General features: G+C 36.7%; 1 protein-coding gene across 5 annotated transcripts in view; it reads left to right on the top strand.

Annotated features, from left to right (window-relative positions):
- The first annotated feature begins 6,323 nt into the window (after positions 1-6,323).
- PTPRC (protein tyrosine phosphatase receptor type C) overlaps positions 6,324-27,842 on the top strand; it is a 126,277-nt gene continuing 104,758 nt past the window's right edge. For all 5 annotated transcript variants that reach the window (XM_057533301.1, XM_007167258.2, XM_028162725.2 and 2 more), the window contains exons 1-2: positions 6,324-6,379; positions 6,461-6,576. In XM_057533301.1, coding sequence (XP_057389284.1) covers positions 6,504-6,576 — 73 coding nt within the window. In that variant the 5' untranslated portion in view covers positions 6,324-6,379; positions 6,461-6,503. The remainder of the gene's footprint in view (positions 6,380-6,460; positions 6,577-27,842) is intronic.

Genomic DNA, 27,842 nt, shown 5'->3' on the forward strand with positions numbered 1-27,842 from the left:
TACAGTAGGATCTTGTTGTCGTCTTCTTCAATGTGTTTTACTAACTGGCCAAAGTGATATGCAATGACTTTAAGATGCCAAGAGTCTGGCTGTTGAGATTTGCAACAGATTGAATTTCTAGGAGGACATTACATCAGATCTACACATTTTCTCACATGCTTGGCCCTTGTTTTATTTAATTTAGTTTTGTGGGGTTCAGTCCATATCTCCTCTGACACTATTTCCTTTGTGACTCTGTGTGACACACTTGAAACATCTGCATGTCCATATTCTTTGACATTTTGAAATCGGCTGTGAGCTTTTTGAAAGAACTTTTTTTTTTGTTTATCATCCATTATTTATTTGGATTAATTTCAAGCTGGATTCAGAAATTTTAACTTCAACTCAGGTGAACAGCAAAGTGATTCAGTTATACCCATACAGGTATCCATTCTTTTTCAAATTCTTTTCCCATTTAGGTTATTACTGAATATTGAGCTGAGTTTCTTGTGCTATATAGTAGGTACTTGTTGGTTACCTATTTTAAATATAGTACAGACTTTTAGAAATTTTTTTATGGAAAAATAAGTAAAATGCAGTCTACTATTTAACAATATTTTCAAATAATAAGAGCTAGCAAGAAAGAAACCATTGCTTTTATACTAAGTTTATGTTGAAGAGTTTGAGCCTTGTATGACATGGGATGGGAAACAGCACACAAAGGTAAACACGTGCATGCAGGTGGGCAGGACACCAGCTGCGTGGACGTGATATGAAGGAAGCAACAGTGACAGCTCAGATAGAGCCAAATGTGCAGCATCTTCTATTTTTTATTTTCTCTCTTGTTGAAAAAGTCATAACACTTAGTGTTGTGAAAACTAAATGAATCAATTGAGCGAGCACCCAGTGCATGGTTTGGAGTGAACGTGTTAGGTTATAGTTAAGGCATATACAATGGACCATACGTAGAGTCCCTTTTTTACACTGTCATAGTTTCCAACATTATATCTCATCATAGCATTTGGAGGCTAATTCATCTCCTGTGCTCTACTTGCTATGTGTTATATTATGCATCCAGGTAGGTGATTGGAGTAGCCCACGAAGGGAAGTCATCCATTGCCAGGAGCCAGTGCAGTAAGAGAGGGAGAGAGAGAGAGAGAGTGAGAGAGAGGGAGAGAGAGAGAGAGGGAGAGAGAGAGAGAGAGAGAGAGAAAGAGAGAGAAAAGGATCCTGCAGGCTTCAAAGGAACCAACCAATGTTAAACGTGGCTTGTCCTCAGTCATGTTACTGAAGTAAAGCACACACACCTCGGTTCAGACCTTATGGAACAAGAACAAAGTGGAATCCACAGACGACCCGGGCAGAGTGGAATATTCTCTTAGTTTGTGAAAAGCTACAACTTTCTTATTGAGGCAGATTTGGAAACTGGTATCAGAACTCACTGCCCGTCTTGTAGTTTTTTACATACATGACTGGTTTATTAAACGGTCTGAGTTCATTAAAATAATTGTATATTTCTCCTGCCACAGGTCAGCTATTTCAATGTATTTCATCGATTCTGAGACACATATTTTATAAAACATTTCGACATTGCTGAAATCAGAATGAGTCTTGCCACCCACAGTGTCTTTAAGCCAATTCAAGAAAACAGCATATTGAATTTGCCTTTTCCATCTCTTAACAGTATACAGGGAAGGTCCCCCAACTTCCTAATTACACTGGGGTAAGAAAAGAAGTTCATTCAGCTGAGTTGAGCACAGTGAGTGTAACCCTTTCACCTCCTCTCCTCCTGCGTCCACAGGACGTCGCCTGGATGGGGTGCAGAATATTCTGGTGAGGTCAGGTTCTCAGGGTGCTTCCCCCTCCCTCCTTTGGGTCTCTCCTCCTCTGTTCATTGGGGCTGGAAGAAGGGGCAGGATGTATGTTCTACTGTGTATGCTTTTAATTGTAACCTAGTGTATTTACACCACTGACTGAAAGCTTGTTTAATTAATTTACTTCTCACAGCAACACTAAGGTAGTATTACTAGCTCCACCTTAGGGAGATTCAGTCATTGCTAGAATTAGGATTTAACCCTGTTTCTTGGCCACTAGGCAGAATCTTTTTGTTCCTTTTGCACATCAGTATTGAACTTTTTACATCAGTTGACAGTGATGTGTGGGGATCCATGGACGAGGGTTACAGAGAATCACCAGGAGAGTTAAGGTTCCGATGCTCAGGAAGAGTGAAGCGGGGCCAGACCTGAACCTGTCGTGTGTCACAGAACTTAGAAGTCAGGTAGAAGAAGGGCCCACATGGCAGCCGCTGAGGATAAGCCAGTGAGGGTCAGGGAAAATCAGTAGGTAATGGTGTTTTGGAAGTTGACCAAAGGCAAGGGTTGGAGGAGAGGCTGGCAGTACTTAGTGCTGCTGTGTCACATAAGAGGAGCACAGAGAAGTGAGTGAAGGTATCAGATCTGGCGATGCAGTGTCATTGGCAAGGAGACTTGGCAACAATGCTTCACATGCCTCAGTACCTCCTGTATCTCTCAGGATAAAGGATAAAGAGATAAGTGTCCTAGAACCTACAAGGCCTGGCAGGGTTTGACTATCACCTCCCTCTGAGGCCAGATCTTTTTTTTTGTTTTTCATGTTTGACTTTTTTTTTTATTCAGATAGAATTGATATATAGCATTGTGTAAGTTGAAGGCGTACCATGGGATGACTGTATACATTCATGTATTGTGACATAATATACATAATATATGTAAATATAAGGTTCTGCTTCTCTCTGTGGCAGGCTCACATGCCTCTTTCTGTTCCTTGAACACACCTCTTCCTTTAAATATAAAGTTCTTTCTGCCTGGAATACTCTTTCTTTCTCCCCATGTTCATTTAACTTCTATTATTTTTTTCAGGTCTAGCTTCATTGCTTTTGATTTCACGCAAACTTCCTTGACCTCACGACCAGACCAAATACCTTATTATGTACTTCAATCATAACATCAAGTATTTCCTGTGTGCTAATTAATTATTGTCTCTTCCACTAAAGTATATTCCATCAGGGCAGGGAGCACGTCTTTTTTTACTCACCATTTTTTCTTCGTCATGGTAAAAATGACTGTCTCATATTGGGAGATGACTATATATTTGTGGATGAATAAATGGATACTATCTGCTTCTGCAGTTCATCTCATGTAATCAGTTTTCTATCTTTTTTTTTTTTTAACATCTTTATTGGAGTATAATTGCTTTACTTCAGTTTCTATCTTGATGTAACTTTTACTTTATGTAACAAAAAAATCTGGGAAATGATGATTAATTTAAAGAAAATATTTAAAATTTAAAAATATTATATCTTTAAAAAAATCTAGTATATGTCCATCAGCTATGATTATTTTGGCATTTTTTTTTTTTTTTGGCATTTATTGATCAAACTTTGAGATTGTTTTGGAGTGTTTCAACCACTCAGGAAGGACCCAGCTATTTACTCTTCTACGTATAAATTCTGATGTCACTTCCTGGTCCTTTCCCAGTGTCAGTGGTTCTTAAAAATGCCATTCATCAGCCTTCTGCCCAGTCCCTGTTTCTCAGAATCAGTGGATCACACCAGTGTCACAAATGCTCCTTCTGTTTCTGTGAGAGTCTGTGGCTGTTGCTGCTTGTCTAGGGCCATGCTGGGCCTGCATGTGATAAAGCAGAGATTTCCTCGGGTGCCCTGCGGAGAGGCCAGCTGCTAACCAGGCCCCCACCTCTCTGTCCAGTTGTCCACCACCAAAGGGGAGCTGTGCTCTGTCCCCCAGCGAGCTGCGAGGGCCTTCCTTCTTGCCTTCAGCCCCTGGGTGCCTTTGCCTCCATTCTGAGAGCACTTGAATTGTGTACCTATTCACCCAGTGCTGTCTCTACATCAGGCCCTATTTCTTTGTACATTTGGAGTATCCCATAAACATTCTGCTACCTCAAAGTCTAATATTTCTGGTTGACACTAAACTCAATTTTAACACCTTAAAATGCATAATCCAACTCATGTGTTGTTAGTTAATCTCAGTATTCCTTGGGTAGAATCTCTCTGCCCGCCTGCCTGAAATGAAGTTGAATCTCCTGATTTCTTATTATTTCTTCAAAGCTGTGATATGCAAGCCCTTTTGAAATGTCTCTTTGAGGCGTCTAACCCTCTCTCCTTAGCTTGTTCAAAAGTATATTTTCTTAACTTCCTTTTAAAAGATGGTGTGTCACGCAGTTTTTTCCTGGCCTCTAGTTTTACCAAATACCCTGCCATAGTAGCAAGCTAACAGAACACAAGTATTCACTTAAACATACTCAAAGCTAACCCCCAAATAGATTTCCATTGCAAATGTATTTTAAGAAATAAGCTGAAGGGCTTCCCTGGTGGCTTAGTGGTTGAGAATCTGCCTGCCAATGCAGGGGACACGGGTTCGAGCCCTGGTCTGGGAAGATCCCACATGCCGCGGAGCAACTAGGCCCGTGAGCCACAACTACTGAACCTGCGCGTCTGGAGCCTGTGCTCCGCAACAAGAGAGGCCGCGACAGTGAGAGGCCCGCGCACCGCAATGAAGAGTGGTCCCCGCTCGCCGCAACTAGAGAAAGCCCTCGCACAGAAACGAAGACCCAACACAGCCAAAAATAAAAATAAATTAATTAATTAATTAATTAATTATTTAAAAAAAGAAATAGGCTGAGGAGCCAAGAACTAAAATTCGTGGGGCTAAATTTTCTTAGACCTACCTCCTAAACAGTAGTGCAGACATGCCCAGCTCTTTTATTTAAAAACACATTTGCAAAAAGAGAACAATATCATTTTTATGACATCAAGTTCTATCTTTCTGAGATTAAGAATTATAAAAGTACAAAGTAAAAATGATTGGAGAAAGAGGTGAGAAAAATGAAAGAAGATAGTAAGGTAAATAAGGAAAGCAAGATGAAACTTGGGGATGGTTTCAAAACATAGCTTGTTAACTTCCCGGCTGTGAGACCTTGGACAAATCACCTAACCTCTCTGAACTTCATAGATAACATGAGGAATTATCTGTCTCGTTATCTATCTCAAGGGTTGTTGTACAAATTGGATTAGGCAATTAAAGGGTTAAGCATATTCATGGGCATGGTAAGAGCCCAGTAAGTTAGCTACTATAATAATAATCATATAAAATCAGAATCCTAATAAGAATCTCATTATAGTGTTACTATTCAGAAATTAAGATGTGGGATTATTTTCATTTGCACCAAGGGCGGTTGCAATTGTGGCTCTGTAGTTCCTAGCAGCTGAAGTAAGTATAAAACAAGTAAGGTTGCAAACATCAAAAGATGTATATACTTAAACGCAAAAGTTCTGCAACGCTCCTTCCTAACCAGCTTGCTGCAAGGGCTCTGTCTCTCTCAAAGTCCCCTCAACATTATCTGTAGTTCAAATTATAATGCCTGGTATGTCTGTGCATGGGGATTTTTAAATGCATTCAGAGATTGTGACCATGATACCAATTCACTTAACTGTATTGTTGAATTCACAGAGGCTTTCTGCCAGCATGAGTTTTCCTAATTAATGGACTTACTAAGAACACCATCAGAATCAAGAAGAACACTGTGTATTTGCTGTCTTTTAATCAGAAAGGTTGAGAGAGTATTACTGAGGGAGAAAAAATGGTTAACTTTTGTAAAAGACAGCTCTTGATTTAATGGTTCATCTTTCCCTCATCAGCAGCCCCAAGAATATCTCAAGTCACAGAAGTATTACTTTTTTGAAGCAGAATTTGCTGCAGTAGAAGTGGGTGTCCAATTCCATGGCTGGCTCCACAAGGATATCTATGAAAGATTTGGGGCAAACCTGTGAAGCTCCCTGAGAGTGCTTTGCATAGGAAATGGCTAGACGCTAACACTGTCATATTGCTGGGTTTTGAATGCCCTGATGGTAAATGATACCGGTTGTCGAAAATGACCAGATAGGTAGTAGTTTTTTCATTCACTTGGTCCTCTTAAAACCCATACAGGTATTTTTTACTAATTCAATTAGTGTATCATCTTGCCAACCCCCATTTTACTGTAACCATGCTGACTATCTTTCATCATCTTTTAGGTAAAAATGTTATGGATTTTTCTGGGGGGGTTATATTCGTTTTTGGTTGTAATGCATACTGCATGGGAGTGCTATTTGGATACTAAAAACACATCTTGTAGGGAACATCTTTTGAAAAGCCTGCTAACTCAGTCTAATCACTTGAGTTAAGGAAGTAAGATGCCTTTGCAGTGACTTGGAACAACTTTCTTGACTTCCTGCAAAGAGCACGCTTTACAGCATTTTTGGAGAAGTTAGTAAAACCGAATCTGACATCACTACCTAGCAGCAAGTGGTTTGTTCTTAGCGAAGGAGGAAATTGCTCCCTGTCCGATAAGACACCAGTGAAGAGTATGCATTCATTTCTTTTCTTTTTGATTCAGTTTTACAGAGAAACATTTTTGCGGAGATAACCATTATTTTGCCTTTCAGAAGGACGCATGCTATTTCACAGGAATACGGCTGATTTCCAGATATGACCATGTATTTGTGGCTTAAACTCTTGGCATTTGGCTTTGCCTTTCTGGACACTGTAGTGTTGGTTACAGGTAAGTACAAGGAAATTCATATTTCCTTAGTTATTTTGTGTGTGTGTGTGTGTGTGTGTGGAAGGTCATTGGTTTGAAATAGACATAAAAATTAATTAAGCATTGGTGACTGGAGGTGAGGAAGCCTGCTGTAAAACAGTCAAGGTTATTGTCTCTCAGAGAGACGTGGCTCGCTATGTGACAGAATACATTGTTTCTGTTTAAAAAAGGCATACATGTTTGGCCAAAAAAAAATATCACGATTTAAAAGGCAAACATTGTCTCTCTGTATCTTGGTTTACAAACTGTTCAAGGATATTACAAAAGCTATTACTTAACCCTCAGAATATACAAACACAAGTTTATGAAAGTCTAAGGAAATTTTAATGGCAAAAGAAGTAAATTTTTGTCTTTTCAACAAAAAATGAATTTTTAAAAATCATAATATGGCTTTGCTTGCATGCAAGCCACTCCCTCTTTTCGGACCAGTAATTTGCTTCCTCAAATTTTGATTATGACTGAAATATTTTCTTGAATACTTAGTTGTATGGTAGTTTAAAATAATACAATTGGGTATTTAATTAAATATTAACTTTTTGCAAATTCTTATCACAGAATGTATTTTAAATCAAGGTTTTGGTCCCTTACAGTCGTTTTAATGATCATTTGCTTTGAAAGTTCTTAGGGGGCCGCCGCCCTTCCTGGGTGATGGGTAAATAGCAGAGCCTTGATGAGACAAAAATACTTAAACTCTTAAGAATCATGCAAATGCTGTATTCTGTAGGAAAATATAACTAATCGGACCTCTGGTACCTATTCATGTTTGAGCTCTTTGTACACTTACGGTCCATTTAATTGACATTTCTTGAACGGTTTCAGTTTGGGTCATGAGTACATTTTTGGTTGATATGTAATATTACTCCTTATGTTGTAGAATCTAAAAGGAATTTTTTATTATTGAAAAGATATTTAAATGGTATTTTTGTAGATTTCCAAATAAGTAAAAAAAAAAAAAAAAAGAAAAAAGAAAACAGGAAAAATATTTTTTAAAATCTTGCTGATTGTAATTCACTTTGAAATCTTTTTTTGACTTTCTACTGCTCTCCTTTTCTCTAAAGGGCAGGGCAGTAGCTACCTTCTGAGCATGCTACATTGTTAATTTACATTTTGTGTAACCAAGGACAGTAGAAAGCAGCGTGGATAGTGGGTTTTTTTGGTCTGTTTTCTTTAACTGCAAAAACGGATTAAACATTTTTTATATAGGTTAAGCATTTTGTCTTAGCACAGAAAATGTTTACCAAGTTACCATTCCTATAAAGTTGGTTATAATAATAAAAACCAAATTATAAAGAATAATAATTTTAATAAGGTAATAATATGTGTATTATCATAAGTCAGAGTAAATTTCCATTAAAAATTCCCACTCAGGAACTGTTGGAAAATATTTCTAAATGAGCATTAAGAAATTCTGAAATATTTTGTAGGCCACAGAGCAAACCACCATAAAAATTTCAACACAGTCTATTAAGGATTTTTACCATAAGAAACATCTTCGAATTTATCATCAAAATAAGAGTATAAAATGATCTAGAAACCTTTAAACCAATTTTGCTGAATAGTTTATACTATAAATAAATGTATCGATATACATAGATTTATTTTGAAAACCAAGTTTCACTTCAACTGCTCACATAAATATGGAGAGCAGACATACTCATTTTTAGAAAAAATATATAGATATAATTATCTAGGTGTGCAAATCTTGTTTATCATACTTTGAAGTCCCCAGAGAGATTTTGGGATTCACTGTATAATTTTGGAAATTATTAATTCTTTAAATGATATATTTTTCTATATTAGCAACCTATGAGTTGCATTATACATTTTACTTTAATGTGTTCAATTGAGTTTAGTGTTTATAGGAAATATTAGACATCAAATTTATACTGTGAACTCTAAAGGCATAAAGAAATAGAGCCAAATGGAGAGTGACTTCAGTGGATAAATTGTTGCACAACTCGGATGTGTTATTTAATCTCTTAAATACAAATATGGACAAAGTTACACTTTGCCAGAGCAGAGTAACAATGCTGGTTGAGTTTTGCATAAATGTCTGATCTCTTTACTCTGTGCCTCTATGCCATGTTAACCGGAAACCAACACTTTGTTTAAAATTTCTAAATAATTCTGGGGGACAGTGATGGTTTCGAGCATGCAGGTAGGGATGAGTGATCTCTGTCTCTAACAAAGTAGTGCCAGAATCTAGCGCTTCACACCATAACAGCCATGAATACATGAGTTATGTGAGTTATGAGTCATAACGGTTAAGAGTCATTTCCTGGACATAATTTTTCATTTTTCCATCTACATAAAAAAGAAATAGCTCTTAGTTCCAAACATGTACCTTGCCTTGCACATTGCAAGTATTCAATAGTAATTATGAATTGAATTTGATCAGCAATCCTATTAAGTTCTAAATACAATGTAGAGTTTGGGGGTGGTGAGTATGATTATATATTGATTTTTTGGAAAACATTTTCCTAACACAAATCTGCCTGGGATTGTTACCATCGCTAGACTTTGAAACGCCTTTGGTTAGAGGGAAGGTGAGGTGAGGTTAGGGGTCTGGCTTCCTTTTCCTCCCTTCCTCTATGTGCCTGAGCACAAGGTCAGAGCCCTCAGCTTTGAGCTGGGTCTTTGCTCTGTTCTGGGCTACTTGGTGTCCTTCTACCAGTGACAATTAAGTACCGTAAGAACATAGATATCTCTACATTCTTTGTATGCATATACATACACACACACATAAATAGATGAGTTATATATGTGGGAGTTATAGAATATACACACAAACATTATATATTTATGTATATATATTGGTCTGTCTATCATCTCTCTACTGGTTCTCCACATTTGTCTACTTTTAAATATTGGAGTTCTATGGGCCTCAGTCTTCGGCCTGTTTTATTCTTATTTCCTAAACTCAGAGTTCCTTATCATCACCTACTATGCACTGCTGGTGCTGATTCTCCATGTTCAGACTCACCCCTCAGAGGGTGGAACCTACCTCCTTTCCTTTTTTTTTTTTTGTTAGATTTTTGTGTTTAATATTTATTTAACGCAACATTTTCCAACTAAATCCTGAAACACAGATATATTGTTTCATTCCTAACTTTCTCGGTCAAACAGACGGTGATGTAGAGCTATTCTAGAATTCTAACAGGATTGAGGCAAAGTCTCTAAGCAAAATTATTTTAGCCTGTGTGCTGAGGGCTTATGTCTTTTTTCTTTCATTTTACTTTATTTATTTATTTTTATACAGCACGTTCTTAGTAGTTATCTATTTTATATATATTAGTGTATATATGTCGATCCCAATCTCCCAATTCATCCCACCACCACCACCACCCCGCCACCTCCTTTCCTAAATTTAATCTTGTTTTACTGTGTTGTGTTTTTGCAAAAAAGAAAAAAAAAAAAAGAGAGAGAGAGGGAGAAAGAAAATCTGAAATAGATATTTAAATGCTCCCCAAGTCTTATCATTTTACTTTGTAATGATCTCTAAAATCTTCGCCCCCCCCCACCTCTATTGACATCCCTTTAATTCACACCTTTATCCCTTTGCACCTGCAGTGTTGTAGTAGTATCCTAATCTGTCCATTTCTTTTCACACCCTACAGCTTAAAAATATAAAATGAAAGAGGAAAAAACCCTCCGACATCTTTTCGTTGCCTTGGTTTCTATTCTAAACTTTTGCCAGAACAACTGAGTCCGCCGATGAGCTAGGAGCATGGCAGGAGCTGGGCAGGGATCTTTTTTTCTTTTTCTTTTATGATTGACTAAAATAGAACAAGCAGCAGGTAGTTTCAACACCCTGCCTCTCTACACTTCCTCAAGACCTCCAAGGCGCTGCGCCAATCCTATTTCCCCTCTAAAATTCTCTTTCGTCACTCTTGCCACAAAACATCTCCACTGAAATTGGGTACTTTTTATCACCTTTCCTTGTCATTTTTCACATACTATTTCAGTTTGCTGTTGTTGGCATTATTCTTTACCAATCAGAGCATTACCGCCATTGCAACCTACATGATAGCAGAAACCGTCTTATGCCTTTTTTGTATCATCTGTGCTTGATTTCTTCCCAGACACTGAAAAAGCAATGGGTGTTTTTTGATGAAACTGCAGATTATAATAATAGAGGAGAAGGAGGAGGGTAAGAAAATTTTCAGAAAGAAAGGACAGAGAGGGGAAAAACATGAAATGAAAAAACTAGTCAGAGGCGAAGTGGAAGGTGGAGGCCATTGGACAATTTTATCAAGATTAAGTAGAATCATTTTAGATCTAGATCTTTACAGGCTTTGCCCTTTCCCACCCCCCCATTTCCTTCTTTCATCTCCTTATTTTACCTTTTCTTTGGAAAGAGCCTCCTGATTTTTAAAAAATCCATAGTTCATGCATGTTGTTTCTAAATTTTCCTGACCTACTCTTTGGACATTCTCGCTAGTGGCGTTTCATTTGATGGGTCTGGTTTGTTCTTCAGATCCAGACGTCCACGGGAAGAAAAGTAAGGAATAGGGAGGGAGGGACTCATGTAGCAGGGGAACGAGACACTGGAGTCAGGTCCAGCCCTTGCACATACTGGCGTGGGTAGCACTTGACCTATTGCCCTGGGACTGTTTCCAAAGGCAGATGGAGAACGGCTCACCCTGCCAGTTGCATTTTGTGTGCACAGAAAGCCTGTAGGAGTCTGAGCATCATTTCTTACTAGATAGTGTGATAAAGAATTTCAATCTGAGCAGGTAAAGAGCAGAGATCTGTAGTCAGGTTGATTAACTTTGTTGATGAAAGTGCATGCAGCATTAATGTTACAGGGTTTTGTGTTCAGACCATGTGTATATAAGAGTTACTGGTGCAGAGAAAGAAATTCGTCATCACTGCAGATCTTTGATCTTTTTCAGTCATCTTATAAGTCTATGGGAATTGTTAGACAGGAGAAAAGAATGGAAATTTAACTTAACCTCAGTTTAAACTTAATTTCAATCTTGTCTAAATAGTTTTGTCAGTACAAGACACCCAACCACATACTAGTTGCTGATCACCAAAGAGTTAGTGCTATGACTTTTGCATGCATAAAAATAGTAGTCTTATAAACAACAAGGTCCTACTGTATAGCACAGGGAACTACATTCAATATCTTGTAATAACTTACAATGGAAAAGAATCTGAAAAAAAAAAAATATACAACTGAGTCACTTTGCTGTACACCTGAAACTAACAATAATGAAATCAACTATACTTCAATTAAAAAAAAAAGATAGTAGTCTTATGGAAGGATAAAGAAAAAAATACAATATTGCAGGCTATTCATTTAGCAATACCATGTGATATCTATTTCTACACAATTCTGAAATATACAGAAGTAAAAATTACAGTAATTAATAGATTTTGTGTACATGGCTCTAATCAATATTTAGATAAGAAAATATTTAATTATTGCCTAAAGTCTTTAATGTGCATTCCTTTTATATGTCAATATGTTATTCCAATTTCAGTCTCTCAAGAGTCTAGGGAATGGCTATTGTAAGCAGAGTATTATGTGTTCAGGAAAACAACAGAAACAAGAAAAAATAAAGAAAGAAATGAAAACCTTCCTTCTCTTTCAGCTGGGGCAAGCATAAATATATATAAAGTCAGTGTTAGGGAAATAGTCAAGAATCTTTCACATTCGTTCACTTTATCTTCAATTGATTCCCTTCTGAAAAGATAATCAGCAAGATTATCAATACTCTTTTAGGTTCTTTACTGAAGACTCAAACTCAAACAAACTTTAACATCTTTTATGGTACATACTTACACAGTGTTGAAAGATTAAACATTCATTTCCTGTTAAAAATGAGACACAAGTATCTGAACTGAAAAAAGTGACTTTACTAAAATTTCTATTTCGCCTATAAATATATCGCAAGTGTGATAAAGTTGTAACTACATGTCATGATATTTAAATGAAAATGATTGCCATTCATATATTCAAAAATTTGCTTCCAACCAAAATGTGAGCAACTGGAGGAAATTCATCAACCATCTGAAAAAGTGATCTGCTGGAACAGAACTTGAGTCGAGGGCAACTCAGCATCACACTCAGAGGTAGTGTTAGGACATGAATACCTGGTAAAGTGAACTGAACACAAATCACTGATAGATAAGAAGAAACTCTTTGCTTTGTAAATTAAAAAAAAATTGTCCTGATAGTCATGAAAATAGATTAGAGACACCTATACAAATAATAATGCTGTATCGATAAAAGAGGTTATCAAAGGGACAAAATCAAGACAATAAAGTGTGGCCACCATATTTTAAATATTTCCACTTAAAGAAAAAAACAATAATTTGTTTACTGATAAAAGAAATATTAAGCATCATATTAAATGAGTCAGGAGCCATCCAAGTTGGAGAAGACCATGGCAGGTGGAACGAGAAATATTTTGGAAAGCAAATTCTATGAATAGTATGATCTGGATCCAAATCATTTTCCTTCTCTGATACACCATTTCCTTATCTACAAAGTGTTGTAAGCATTAAACGTGATAATATTTGTGACACTGCTTTGAAAACGGTGAGGTACTCTGCAAAGTTGTAAATTTCATTTACGTAATCCCTCGAAATCACAGCACACAGCTCTTTCCCATTGAAACGTGATTCCAAATCACATCTCTTCCTTTGAGAGATTCTGAGAAGATAAGGTTTAAGGCTGTGTGGCAGAGGAATAAACTCTTATAGATCTTTGAATGTTTTTAACTTTGTATCCCCTATTTTAGGGATTTTCAGACTCCTCTGGATTCTACCTCTTAAATAGTTTATAGATCCATTCCGTATCACAACTCTGCTACAGCGTCTTAACATTAATAGCCTGGAACCTGGTCTCCCTTCAGCTGTTACCAAGATAATCTTTGTAAAAGGCAAAACTCACCTTTGTACATTCCTCCTTCAATGGCTCCCAGTTGGGATAGAGAATATACTGATCCCATGATTTTGGTCTCAAGGTGTTTTGACTCAACATTTATGAATATAAACATTTAATTAGAATATACCAACATTTATAAATTTTTCTTGAAAATATATTTCACAGAAAAATTCCCCTCCATTAAGCTAGTTTAATTCCTTGAGTATTTTTTATATAACCTGATTAAATCATTACCAGTTTTTCCATTTTTATTTTACTGAACTAATGTTCAACAGCATCCATGTTCATTTAATTTTTACAATCGCTATTAAATTCATGAATTGATTTTTATCCACGGCACATTTTACTGATTATAGTTTATGCCTGTGGGAATTTTCCTTTATGGTTATTATTTTTCTAAGTGCAATTTTTCTTGTCAAACCACACAGATCTAAATTACCCAAAAAGGCTTTAATTTTTCTATTTAGCCAGAAATAACATTTCATGTGTGCAGTTTTAGCCACTGTTGGTTTCTTTCTTTCTTTTTTTTTTTTTTTTTTGCATTTCAATGTCACATAAAATATAAGTGATGTAATATAATTTTTCACTTTTGTCAAAGTTTAGATTGGGCAGTACTAGCCATACTCAAATCTATTTTGTGTTGATATTTCTATTAGTAACATCCATTTTGTGATTGAGAGCTCCTTCAGCAAGATTCCTTTTTGAGATTTTGAGAGTTTTTGGTTATTTCTCAGGTAGCCAATGGAAACATTAGTATCACTTATTAGACTGCTGTATAGTCTAGCATTGGTATGTTTTAATTCTCATTCATTTGTACCAACTTCTTACTAACTGGTGGAACAAAAAGCAAATAGAAGAATCAACACAAGTTTAAAATATTCTCAAGACACAATGGTGGGTGAGGTCAAAATAAGGTGTCAAATCACCCTTCTTTGGTCTCTGTGCACTTAGGAAAAATGAAAGCAAATAGCATGGAACACACGGTTCTAATTTAATCCCTCCAGATTTCTCCAGCTTTATCTGGGGCCACTTTGTGACATGTACTATGTACTCTTGTAACTTTCATTTTCCTAAAAATATAATGTTTTCCTGTCTCCAAACTGTTGCTCACCCCTCCATGTTTTCTTCCCTCCATAATTTTTTTAAACTGGGCAAATTATAATGTCCTTCAAAATTTAGTTCAAAGGTCACTTCCTCTGGGCAGCCCTTCTGCACATCCCCTGCTCTTTCACCCCTTTCACACCTGCACAGGTCCTCTTCTGACCTTCTGGGGATCTCTTTACCTGGCTCTTTCTCACAGTAGCTGGTGAGCTCATGTAGGTTTTCATTGGGTCTCTTCTTATTTACTAGTGAGATGAATGAATGGATGGTGTGTCAGTGCAGCCCAACCTTGTACGTAGAAAATACTTAACAACTCAGGCAAACAATTTTAATTGTCCTTTTGTTGTTGTTACTTAAGTGAACTATTCATGGCAAAATTTCTACATGATAGAAAATTTCAGGAAATAGAAGAAAGAAAAAAATTGCTTTAAAATCTTTGCCAACATTTTTTCTTTCTCTCTTTCCCAATCGTCCTCTCTTTCGATCACATGCTATGTATAAAATTGCATATCCTATTTTTTTCCTAAGTAAACCATGATTATTCTAGGCAACTTGAGAAATACAGAAATGAATACATAGGAAAATAAAAATCAGATTACCAATACCATCACCTAAACACTTTATGAGTATTTCATTTTACCAGGTTAGCTAAACCTCTTTATTTATTCATTTATTCATTTCATGAACAAATATTTTATAAGTGTTTTCATTGTTCCATGAATTGGGCATACCATATCCCATTCCTTTCCTTGTGAAGTCTGTAATCTCAGTGAAGCAGTGGCTGCTTAGAGATGGGGTTTTAAATCTTCCAAATTCTTCATAAGCTTTCTTCTCGAAGTAATAGTATACCTCACAACAGATAATTATTTGTGTTCTCAATCTTCTATAAATTATAAATTATTCTTTTAAAATCTGCATATAGTACACTATTTAAGTAAAAACTCTATTCTTGCCAAACTACATTTAGGCCTCCATTCCAACCAGATTCCTCTGGCAGGCTTTTGGTTATAGAAGTTTGGGAGCTGCAGAACTAGGCAATAGCCTCAATTTGTTTTTGGTTTGTTTTATGATTTAAACTGAAAATAAAAGATTTATTTGGAGAGAAATTTTAAACATACACACATACACACCACACAAACAAATCCTCGACTGTTTTTGGTGATCTTCCACAGTAATTTTCCAAGGTCACCAGTTCATAAGGAGAGGGAGTTGGGGGGAGAGGGTTGAGATTTCATGCTGAGTCTATCTGATTCTAGGTCTATTTTTTTCAGCCTTCTGAAAGGTCAGCTTAAAAACCAGGTAATTGAGGACATGATGATGGTGGGCAAATCACAGCAAGACTGAAGGGTAGTTGGTAGTTGCTTAGAGGTCATTTGTGTGAAACATGCATTAATCCCCATGCACCTGATTTAGCTGCATGAGTGAACCACTGTATACTGAGCCACTTCCACATCCCTAGCGAGATCTAAAACTATAAAAAGCAAAGAGGCATCTTTAATTAATTTGTCTTTACTATGAATGCTGATGCCATGTTAATAATGCAGAAGTGATGTTGTCACCATTGTCTTGAAAGGTGGTTAACAAAGCATAGCACCCAGTCTGTCTCAAGGTGAGTGATAGGATGGAAATAATGGATTTTCCCCGTCCCTAATTTGTTTTTGATATTACATAAAATGAAAGCCATTGAATAATGTACCAAAGTATCTAGATTTATTTTTGTTGTTTTTGAAGTGCAAGGGAAGTAACTTGACATTTGTTAAACACTTTGATCATGGAAAACACATGAGGTTTTCATATTATTCCAGGAAGTGTAGACACTAGATAATCTTTTCATACTCATCCAAGAGGCATATTAAATGAATCAGGTAGAGCTCTCTTACAGTTTGCTACTCCAGGAATAAGTTGACTATAACTTAAGGGAAAGTGAAGAAAAAAGTATGTGTATTATTTGGTTACTCTGATGAATGTGGGCTGCCAATCAGATAATTCAGGCCAAATATTGTACTTTGACTTCTTAAACTTGAGTTTCCAAATCCCCTTTTTGGTTTCTAAACTAAGATTTTAACTTATGCCTAATAAACCCTGTCTTTTTACTTTTCGGTTGTTTTATTTTCTTAATTTACTTACTGATACTTCAGGTATGATCAAGATATATAATATCTAAGAAAACATAAATGAAGTGGAAGACATCAGTTCAGAGCTTGACTGTAAGAGGAAGTGATGACATGAATGAGGCAGATGAGGAAAAGAAGAGGGTCAGGGAGCTGATGGAAGTAATTTAAAGAGATAATTATAGACATGTTGGATTCAGACATGCTCTACTTTTAAAGTGCTTAAGAAATTAGTCTTTGACATCTTCCATTTTGACGTCTGGAGTCCATTCCTAGCTTTCCAATTATGAAATGTGAGGAAAATTACCTTTTAAATTCTCAGCTTCATTATCTGTACAATGGGAATAATGGCAGTAGTTCTTAAGTGAGACGATTTGCTCCTTGATTCAGTTGTTTTTAGAGCCCCCACTATGTGCCAGGAACTATTCTAAGTGCTGACACAGTGGTGCATACAACAGAAATAAAAATCGTAGTAAATAAAAATAGTGGTAAATAGTGGTAAATAAAACTTTCATGAAGCTTATATCTTAGCAAGAGAGATAACAAAAAGCCAAAAAAATAATAGAGAAGTTTCAGATATTGATGAGTGTTGGGAAATGAAACAGTGTGATATGACAGAGACAGGCCAGACTTGGGGGTGAATGGCCCTTTAGACAGAGTGATCAAGGAAGGCTTCTTTGAGGAAGTGTCGTGAAGCTACTTGTTGGCTGATGAGAACGTAAAGATTCAGGTGAAGAGGAACTGGCAGGTGTGAGGCCCTTTGGAAAAAGTGAACAATTGGTGGGTTCAAGCCACAGAAAGGAGGCCGGGTGCTTGCAGGATGGCGAGTAAAGGCTGAGTGGTGTGTGGTGAAGAGGGAGACAGAAACAGAAAGAGAGAATTTATATTCACCCTAAGTGTAATGAGAAGAAGCCATTTGGAATTTTTAAGTAGGGAATGGTCAAATCTCTTTTCCATATTAAGAAACCACCCTGGTTGCCATGTGGAGAGCAGGCTGGAGGTGAAACAAAGCCTGGGGATTAGTTAGAGCCCACTGAGTTGGTGGAAGGGAGAAGGGTTGGGGATCTGGACCAAACGTTGACAGTAAAAGAAAAGGACAGATCCACATGGGATCTGGAGAAGTTGCTGTGCAGAAGGGGAGTAGGAAGTTGTTCAGAATGACTCTTTTTTTTTTTTTTCTTTTTTTTTTTCCATGAGCAACTAAGATGGGAAACATCCCAGTTGGGGGTAGACAATCCAGTGTCTGCTTTGTCCATGTGAATGCTTGAATTCTCATCAGGCATCCAACTACAGATGCCAAGAAGGCAGCTGAAGTTAAGAGTGAGGGGCTGATCAGGTCTTGACTGGAGCCATAGATTTGGGAGTCGTAGTGCAGATGGGATTTAGAGCTGAGGGACCCACTATGAGAGAGTCAGAAGAATGTTCAGATGGAGAAGTACCGACGCCCCGACTCTGAGCCCTGGGACACTGCATGTTTGAAGGGGTTGGAAGGAGGGGTTAGGAGAGGAAAGTCAGAAGGGGCAGTCAGTGAGGAAAGGAGAAGAATGTTTTGCTTGGGATGTTGAAAGAAAGAAGTGATGATTGTGAAAGGCTTAACATGTTTACTGGCATATAATGAGAATCCAGTAAATTCTACTGAAAATCCAAATTCATGTCTCCTCTTGAAAGGTTACTGAACAGTGATTGTGAACATACTAACTATTGTCAAATATCCCCTTTTAACTTTAATATTATCACAAAAGTAAGTATGAAGGAAGTTATAGCAATATTTGGAAGAATCAAATATCTTCAATGTATGTATTATATATGTCTCTATATATGTTTATATGTATCCTTTGTTAGCTTAGTTATTAAAAAAAGGTACAGCTTAAAATAATCTGTTTTAATAAAAACTATATAAAATGTATTGAGAGACTAATGAATTAGGAATTTAACTGAGAATGTCTTGAAAAGACAATGCTCTGTTGAGTCCATTTTGGGGACCTTGTTTTGATGCATATTGATAAAAATATCTTTAAATATTATTTAAGCCAATACTTGGACAGGTTGGGGGTTTGTTGAGAGTTAATTTGTTACATAAAAGGCTTATTTCTTTTTTTATTGAAATATAGTTGATTTACAATATTGTGTTAGTTTCAGATGTACAGCAAAGTGATTCAGTTTATCTATCTATCTATATTAGATTATTTTCCATTATAAGTTATTACAAGATATTGAATATTGTTTCCTGTGTTATATAGTAAACCCTTGTTGCTTCTCTATTTTATGTATAGTAATGTGTATCTGTTAATCCTATACTCCTAATTTATCCCTCCCCCCTCCCTTTCCCCTTTGGCAACCATAAGTTTGTTTTCTATGTCTGTGAGTCTGTTTCTGTTTTTTATATAGATTCATTTGTATTATTTTTTAGATTCCACATATAGGTACTATCATATAATATTCGTCTTTCTCTGTAAAAGGATTATTTCTAAATCAAATTTTAAATCTTTCATTTCTTTAAGAAAATTGAAAACAATTGGTTACCACATAGGCTTATACTAGGTAGAACCTAATAGCCTTGATAATTGTACAGGATACAAATAAGGATTGTCTTTATGAGATCATACATAAATAAGATTTTAATATCAGACTTGGCAGGTTTGCTTAGAGAAAATCTTTAGGGCAACTTATTTTTTGTAGTCACTGGTAGCTAGCTAGCAAGAAAAGTAGTGCTTACCAGATACTGCTCTCAACGTTTTATAAATGTGATCTCGTTTAACTTAAGTACACAAACCATTATCAAATCTAGCTTATACTTGTCTTTGTTAATGTGTTTCCCAATATATATCATAAAATGTACTGATTTTCGTGATCTAAGAGGAATTAGCTAAATTTCATTTTCCTTGTTCTAATTTTAAATACTAAGATTGATCAAGAAGGAAAGGGAAGCAGCCCAGGGCCCCTCCTCTGTGCCTGGCCCTCTGAACAATGCTTCGCCTGCACCATGCTGGTCTCACCTCTTTCTACATTTTCTGTATTCAGAATTCTTCAGAGTATCAAATAAATGTTCCAGCAATTCTTGTTCTCTAGTCTTAATAGCAGATAGCAGAATTAAGGTTAAACCAAAAGAGTAAGTAATCTAAACATTATTGACATTTATTTTTGTATGATGGTGTTTTGCTTACGTTGAAAAATGGGCACATTGAATGTTTTGGCAATTTACTGTGATCTCTATCATGAAATCGTATTGAAAAGGTTCAGCACAGGAGAAAGTTGTACAGCTTTCTCTTCCGGCCCTGCTGCATTTTCATATGGATGTAAAGCTTAGTTTAGGCACATCTGCTTCATCACACGTGCACAGAAGGCGGAAGAGAGGATGAGAGAAATAGGACCAATTTATTGCAGGCAGTATCTTAGTGCAGGGGAAATAGATAATCATGCATGTAACTGTAGCATCAGTGAATCAGAAAGCCTAGTTGCTGTAATGCAGAAAATCTACCTGTGTGTAAGTAGTAGGGAGATAAAAGCCTGGTAAACCTAAGTAATCCATTTTCAGACGTGTGAGCTCAATTATGGAGCAAATATGACTTTATTTGCCCATTGCTTCAAGGATAAAAGTTCGAATGAAGGAAATGACTTTCCTTCTAAATAATAGAGGACTCAGCATCCTTTCAATGTGAACAGCTATAATGCTGCCTTGCTCCCTGGTAACTTTAGAACAATGGAACCCATGAGTCCATCTACAGGTTCAAGAAAGAGAGGTTCTTACAGGGAGGAAGAACATTTGCAGGGTGACCTACAACAGAAACTCACCAAAGCCTTTGAAACACAAGATTATCCCTGTTCTATTGGTGCTGTGTTGAGGGCAGCTAGAAGGCATGGATGAAAGAACCATTGGAATGACCAGTGAGAGACCAAAGGCAAGTAGAACCTCAAAAATCTGGACGTGGAACAAGTCAGATACAATATAAGGAGAACTTCAAAGATGGGGAAATAAGAATAATAAAAATACCTTTAGTTGTCAAATGTAAAATTTGTGCCAGTTTTGTCACTTTCTATTTTTCAGGAGCATTGTAAAACTAAAGATATTTTCTATTAACATCAATTTAGCTCTACGTGTTTTTCTCATCTAACTTCATTGGTCAATTTTCAAAACAACAAAAAAAGTATATTATGTTCAAAGAATCCAAAATGACTTTTTTGTTATCCTTAATAAAATGCCTTCTTTTAAACTAAATTTTAAAATTTACATTTCTAAGTAGGGGGTGGTTACAGAAAATGGAGAAAGCACTTCATAAAGTATAATGAAATGAAATCATAAGGGACTCTTACTTTAAGCATTTGGAAAACTATGAAGGAGTACCAATTTCTGTTATTACTATTTTTATTTTTATAAATTTATTTACTTATCTATTTGGTGTTTTTTTTTTTGGCTGAGTTGGGTCTTCGTCACTGCACACGGGCTCTCTCTCTATTTGTGGCGAGCGGGGGCCACTCCCCGCTGCGGTGTGCGGGCCTCTCATTGCGGTGGCCTTGCAGAGCACAGGCTCCAGGCACATGGGCCTCAGTAGTTGTGGCACGCAGGCTCAGTAGTTGTGACTCGCAGGCTCTAGAATGCAGGCTCAGTACTTGTGGCTCACGGGCCCAGCCGCTCCGCGGCATGTGGGATCTGCCTGGACCAGGGCTTGAACCTGTGTCCCCTGCATTGGCAGGTGGACTCCCAACCACTGCGCCACCAGGGAAGTCCCTGTTATTACTATTGTCACTAGCTTCTCTTTTGTTTTTTCACTTTAAGAATTGAAATAAAAGTTGAAATCTTTATTTAAAAAACAAGAAATGTTTGCATATTAATCTATAAATCAAAATACAGAAATATGGAATGTTCAGCCACTATCAATGTGGACTCCTATTTTGTAATTAAACTATTTTACAAACATCTGTATTTGCTAAAGAGCAATGGACTAAGAAAAGAAAAAAATCAATGCAACCCACAAAACCATGGTTCTGCGGAATCTTTGCTCTGGTATCTGTTTTGTCAGTTTATGAAAGAAAATGCTTATCATGGTTCTATTTTTTGCTAAAAGAGTAACCTTTATATTTTAAATCAAATGTTAATCAAGTATTTACATAATGTTGTTTCTGAAAAAAATTCATGTGCCTTTTATTTTTTTTTATTTATTTATTTATTTATTTATTTTTGGCTGTGTTGGGTCTTCAGTTCGTGCGAGGGCTTTCTCCAGTTGCGGCAAGCGGGGGCCACTCTTCATCGCGGTGCGGGGACCGCTCTTCATCGCGGTGCGCGGGCCCCTCTCTATCGCGGCCCCTCCCATCGCGGGGCACAGGCTCCAGACGCGCAGGCTCAGCAATTGTGGCTCACGGGCCCAGCTGCTCCGTGGCATGTGGGATCTTCCCAGACCAGGGCTCGAACCCGTGTCCCCTGCATTAGCAGGCAGATTCTCAACCACTGCGCCACCAGGGAAGCCCCTGTGCCTTTTATTTTAATTCACTCTTTATTCCATTCCATATTGAATGTAGAAAATATTACTACAATTCTTTTAAAACAAAAGTAAAACATAATTCATTTAAAAATCTATTTTGGCTTGCCTTGACCATGAATCTTCTCAGAAGTAACACTTCTTAAGGATATCAGACACCATAACCTGCTTTTCTTTCTAGGCCTCCATTTTATGGGCTGAACATCTGGATTTGATGGGCAGGAAAATATTTCCTTCTGCTGACTTTTCTAATAATCCTTTCTTATAGATACACATGCTTCATGTTTGTTAATAAAATTGACATGATTTTCATATCTACTGTTTTTAACACACAGTGAATTATGGAATTTTCAGTGGCTTTTTAAAAATTAAATACTTTTTAGATTCCTTATAAAAACAATATTAAGAACCACTCTAAAAAGTATTAGGGCCACAGATGTTTTCCTTTCTAGTGTTAATTGATTTAAGATCCATCAAAATGTTGTTAAAACATCCAGAGGTTAATGTGCTATAATGATAGCACATGGGTCAGATTAAAATTCTTTTTATGGAAAAAAGAAAAAAGAAAAAGAAAAAAAGAAAAGAAATGATAACTTATTTTCTTCTGATTAAAAAAAATTAGCTAGTGGAATGAAACAGCAATCTGACATGAAAAATGTCTTTTGCTTTTTTTTATCATGAAAAGTGGTTTAAAATTAGGACTTAGGGGTTACAGGGTACCCCCCAAATTTATACATACAGGTTACAGGTACTAGTTTTGTTTTTAGTGAAGAGATGAGAACTATACATTTTTTCTTTTTTTTTTATCCCATGTCCTCTTTTACAATTTTAGCAATTAATCTACTAAACTTTTTAGTCTTCAAAATATAGCACATAACAAGTGACTTTGGTCCCTCTTTTGCACTAAACGTATGGGTATGAAAATTAAAATTTAAAGCACTGATTAATTTTTCTTGTCTACAATATTAAAATTACTGAGAACGAATTACAGATCCATGAAGACTTTGGGGAACTTTTATCTCAGGAAATATATCAATGGATTATATTTGTCAAACAAATTCCATTAATTCAGTAACAACATCTTGCTGCTTACATGGCTGCTTTTCTTTTCTTTCTTTTTTTTTTTTTTTTCCAAACATCTTTATTGAAGTATAATTGCCTTACAATAGTGTGTTAGCATCTGCTTTATAACAAAGTGAATCAGTTATACATATACAATATGTTCCCATTTCTCTTCCCTCTTGCATCTCCCTCCCTCCCACCCTCCCCATCCCACCCCTCTAGGTGGTCACAAAGCACCGAGCTGATCTCCCTGTGCTATGCGGCTGCTTCCCACTAGCTATCTATTTTACATTTGGTAGTGTATATATGTCCATGCCACTCTCTCACCCTGTCACATCTCACCCCACCCCCTCCCCATATCCTCAAGTCCATTCTCTAGTACGTCTGTGTCTTTATTCCCGTCTTGCCACTAGGTTCTTCATGGCCTTTTTTTTTTTTTTTTCCCTTAGATTCCATATATATGTGTTAGCATACTGTATTTGTTTTTCTCTTTCTGACTTACTTCACTCTGTATGACAGACTCTAACTCCATCCACCTCATTACAAATACCTCCATTTCATTTCTTTTTATGGCTGAGTAATATTCCATTGTATATATGTGCCACATCTTCTTTATCCATTCATCTGTCGATGGACATTTAGGTTGCTTCCATGTCCTGGCTATTGTAAATAGAGCTGCAATGAACATTTTGGTACATGACTCTTTTTGACCTATGGTTTTCTCAGGGTATATGCCCAGTAGTGGGATTGCTGGGTCGTATGGTAGTTCTATTTGTAGTTTTTTAAGGAACCTCCATACTGTTCTCCATAGTGGCTGTATCAATTTACATTCCCACCAACAGTGCAAGAGTGTTCCCTTTCCTCCACACCCTCTCCAGCATTTATTGTTTCTAGATTTTTTGATGATGGCCATTCTGACCGGTGGGAGATGATATCTCATTGTAGTTTTGATTTGCATTTCTCTAATGATTAATGATGTTGAGCATTCTTTCATGTGTCTGTAGGCCATCTGTATATCTTCTTTGGAGAAATGTCTATTTAGATCTTCTGCCCATTTTTGGATTGGGTTGTTCGTTTTTTTGTTATTGAGCTGCATGAGCTGCTTGTAAATCTTGGAGATTAATCCTTTGTCAGTTGCTTCATTTGCAAATATTTTCTCCCATTCTGATGGTTGTCTTTTGGTCTTGTTTATGGTTTCCTTTGCTGTGCAAAAGCTTTTCAGTTTCATTAGGTCCCATTTGTTTATTTGTGTACTTATTTCCATTTCTCTGGGAGCTGGGTCAAAAAGAATCTTGCTGTGATGTATGTCATAGAGTGTTCTGCCTATGTTTTCCTCTAAGAGTTTGATAGTGTCTGCCCTTACACTTAGGTCTTTAATCCATTTTGAGTTTATTTTTGTGCATGGTGTCAGGGAGTGTTCTAATTTCATACTTTTACATGTTCCTGTCCAATTTTCCCAGCACCACTTATTGAAGAGGCTGTCTTTTCTCCACTGTATATGCTTGCCTCCTTTATCAAAGATAAGTTGACCATATGTGTGTGGGTTTATCTCTGGGCTTTCTATCCTGTTCCATTGATCTATATTTCTGTTTTTGTGCCAATACCAAACTGTCTTGATTACTGAAGCTTTGTAATATAGTCTGAAGTCAGGGAGCCTGATTCCCCCAGCTCCATTTTTCGTTCTCAAGATTGCTTTGGCTATTCGGGGTCTTTTGTGTTTCCATACAAATTGTGAAATTTTTTGTTCTAGTTCTGTGAAAAATGCCAGTGGTAGTTTGATAAGGATTGCATTGAATCTGTAGATTGCTTTGGGTAGTAGAGACATTTTCACAATGTTGATTCTTCCAATCCAGGAACATGGTATATCTCTCCATCTATTTGTATCATCTTTAATTTCTTTCATCAGTGTCATAATTTTCTGCATACAGGTCTTTTGTCTCCTTAGGTAGGTTTATTCCTAGATATTTTATTCTTTTTGTTGCAATGGTAAATGGGAGTGTTTTCTTAATTTCACTTTCAGATTTTTCGTCATTAGTGTATAGAAATGCAAGAGATTTCTGTGCATTAATTTTGTATCCTGCTACTTTACCAAATTCATTGATTAGCTCTAGGAGTTTTCTGGTAGCATCTTTAGGATTCTCTATGTATAGTATCATGTCATCTGCAAATAGTGACAGCTTTACTTCTTCTTTTCCGATTTGGATTCCTTTTATTTCTTTGTCTTCTCTGATTGCTGTGGCTAGGACTTCCAGAACTATGTTGAATAATAGTGGTGAGAGTGGGCAACCTTGTCTTGTTCCTGATCTTAGTGGAAATGGTTTCAGTTTTTCACCATTGAGGACAATGTTGGCTGTGGGTTTGTCATATATGGCCTTTATTATGTTGAGGAAAGTTCCCTCTATGCCTACTTTCTGCAGGGCTTTTATCATAAATGGGTGTTGAATTTTGTCAAAAGCTTTCTCTGCATCTATTGAGATGATCATATGGTTTTTCTCCTTCAATTTGTTAATATGGTGTATCACATTGATTGATTTGCGTATATTGAAGAATCCTTGCATTCCTGGGATAAACCCCACTTGATCATGGTGTATGATCCTTTTAATGTGCTGTTGGATTCTGTTTGCTAGTATTTTGTTGAGGATTTTTGCATCTATGTTCATCAGTGATATTGGCCTGTAGTTTTCTTTCTTTGTGACATCTTTGTCTGGTTTTGGTATCAGGGTGATGGTGGCCTCGTAGAATGAGTTTGGGAGTGTTCCTCCCTCTGCAATATTTTGGAAGAGTTTGAGAAGGATAGGTGTTAGCTCTTCTCTAAATGTTTGATAGAATTCGCCTGTGAAGCCATCTGGTCCTGGGCTTTTGTTTGTTGGAAGGTTTTTAATCACAGTTTCAATTTCAGTGCTTGTGATTGGTCTGTTCATATTTTCTATTTCTTCCTGGTTCAGTCTCGGCAGTTTGTGCATTTCTAAGAATCTGTCCATTTCTTCCAGGTTGTCCATTTTATTGGCATAGAGTTGCTTGTAGTAATCTCTCATGATCTTTTGTATTTCTGCAGTGTCAGTGGTTACTTCTCCTTTTTCATTTCTAATTCTATTGATCTGAGTCTTCTCCCTTTTTCTCTTGATGAGTCTGGCTAATGGTTTATCAATTTTGTTTATCTTCTCAAAGAACCAGCTTTTAGTTTCATTGATTTTTGCTATTGTTTCCTTCATTTCTTTTTCATTTATTTCTGACCTGATCTTTATAATTTCTTTTCTTCTGCTGGCTTTGGGGTTTTTTTGTTCTTCTTTCTCTAATTGCTTTAGGTGCAAGGTTAGGTTGTTTATTCGAGATGTTTCCTGTTTCTTGAGGTAGGCTTGTATTGCTATAAACTTCCCTCTTAGCACTGCTTTTGCTGTGTCCCATAGGTTTTGGGTCGTCGTGTCTCCATTGTCATTTGTTTCTAGGTATTTTTTGATTTCCCCTTTGATTTCTTCAGTGATCACTTCGTTATTAAGTAATGTATTGTGTAGCCTCCATGTGTTTGTATTTTTTACAGATCTTTTCCTGTAATTGATATCTAGTCTCATAGCATTGTGGTCGGAAAAGATACTTGATACGATTTCAATTTTCTTAAATTTACCAAGGCTTGATTTGTGACCCAAGATATGATCTATCCTGGAGAATGTTCCATGAGCACTTGAGAAAAATGTGTATTCTGTTGTTTTTGGGTGGAATGTCCTATAAATATCAATTAAGTCCATATTGTTTAATGTATCATTTAAAGCTTGTGTTTCCTTATTTATTTTCATTTTGGATGATCTGTCCATTGGTGAAAGTGGGGTGTTAAAGTCCCCTACTATGATTGTGTTGCTGTCAATTTCCCCTTTCATGGGCTGTTAGTATTTGCCTTATGTATTGAGGTGCTCCTATGTTGGGTGCATAAATATTTACAATTGTTATACCTTCCTCTTGGATCGATCCCTTGATCATTATATAGTGTCCTTCTTTGTCTCTTGTAATAGTCTTTATTTTAAAGTCTATTTTGTCTGATATGAGAATTGCTACTCCAGCTTTCTTTTGATTTCCATTTGCATGGAATATCTTTTTCCATCCCCTCACTTTCAGTCTGTATGTGTCCCTAGGTCTGAAGTGGGTCTCTTGTAGACAGCATATGTATGGGTCTTGTTTTTGTATCCATTCAGCCAGCCTGTGTCTTTTGGTGGGAGCATTTAATCCATTTACATTCAAGGTAATTATCGATATGTATGTTCCTATTCCCATTTTCTTAAATGTATTGGGTTTGTTATTGTAGGTGTTTTCCTTCTCTTGTGTTTCTTGCCTAGAGAATTTCCTTTAGCATTTGTTGTAAAGCTGGTTTGGTGGTGCTGAACTCTCTCAGCTTTTGCTTGTCTGTAAAGGTTTTAATTTCTCCATCGAATCTGAATGAGATCCTTGCTGGGTAGAGTAATCTTGGTTGTAGGTTTTTCTCCTTCATGACTTTAAGTATATCCTGCCACTCCCTTCTGGCTTGCAGAGTTTCTGCTGAGAGATCAGATGTTAACCTTATGGGGATTCCCTTGTGTGTTATTTGTTTTTTTT

The sequence above is a fragment of the Balaenoptera acutorostrata genome, chromosome 1, assembly GCF_949987535.1.
Source record: "Balaenoptera acutorostrata chromosome 1, mBalAcu1.1, whole genome shotgun sequence".
NCBI lineage: Eukaryota > Metazoa > Chordata > Mammalia > Artiodactyla > Balaenopteridae > Balaenoptera > Balaenoptera acutorostrata.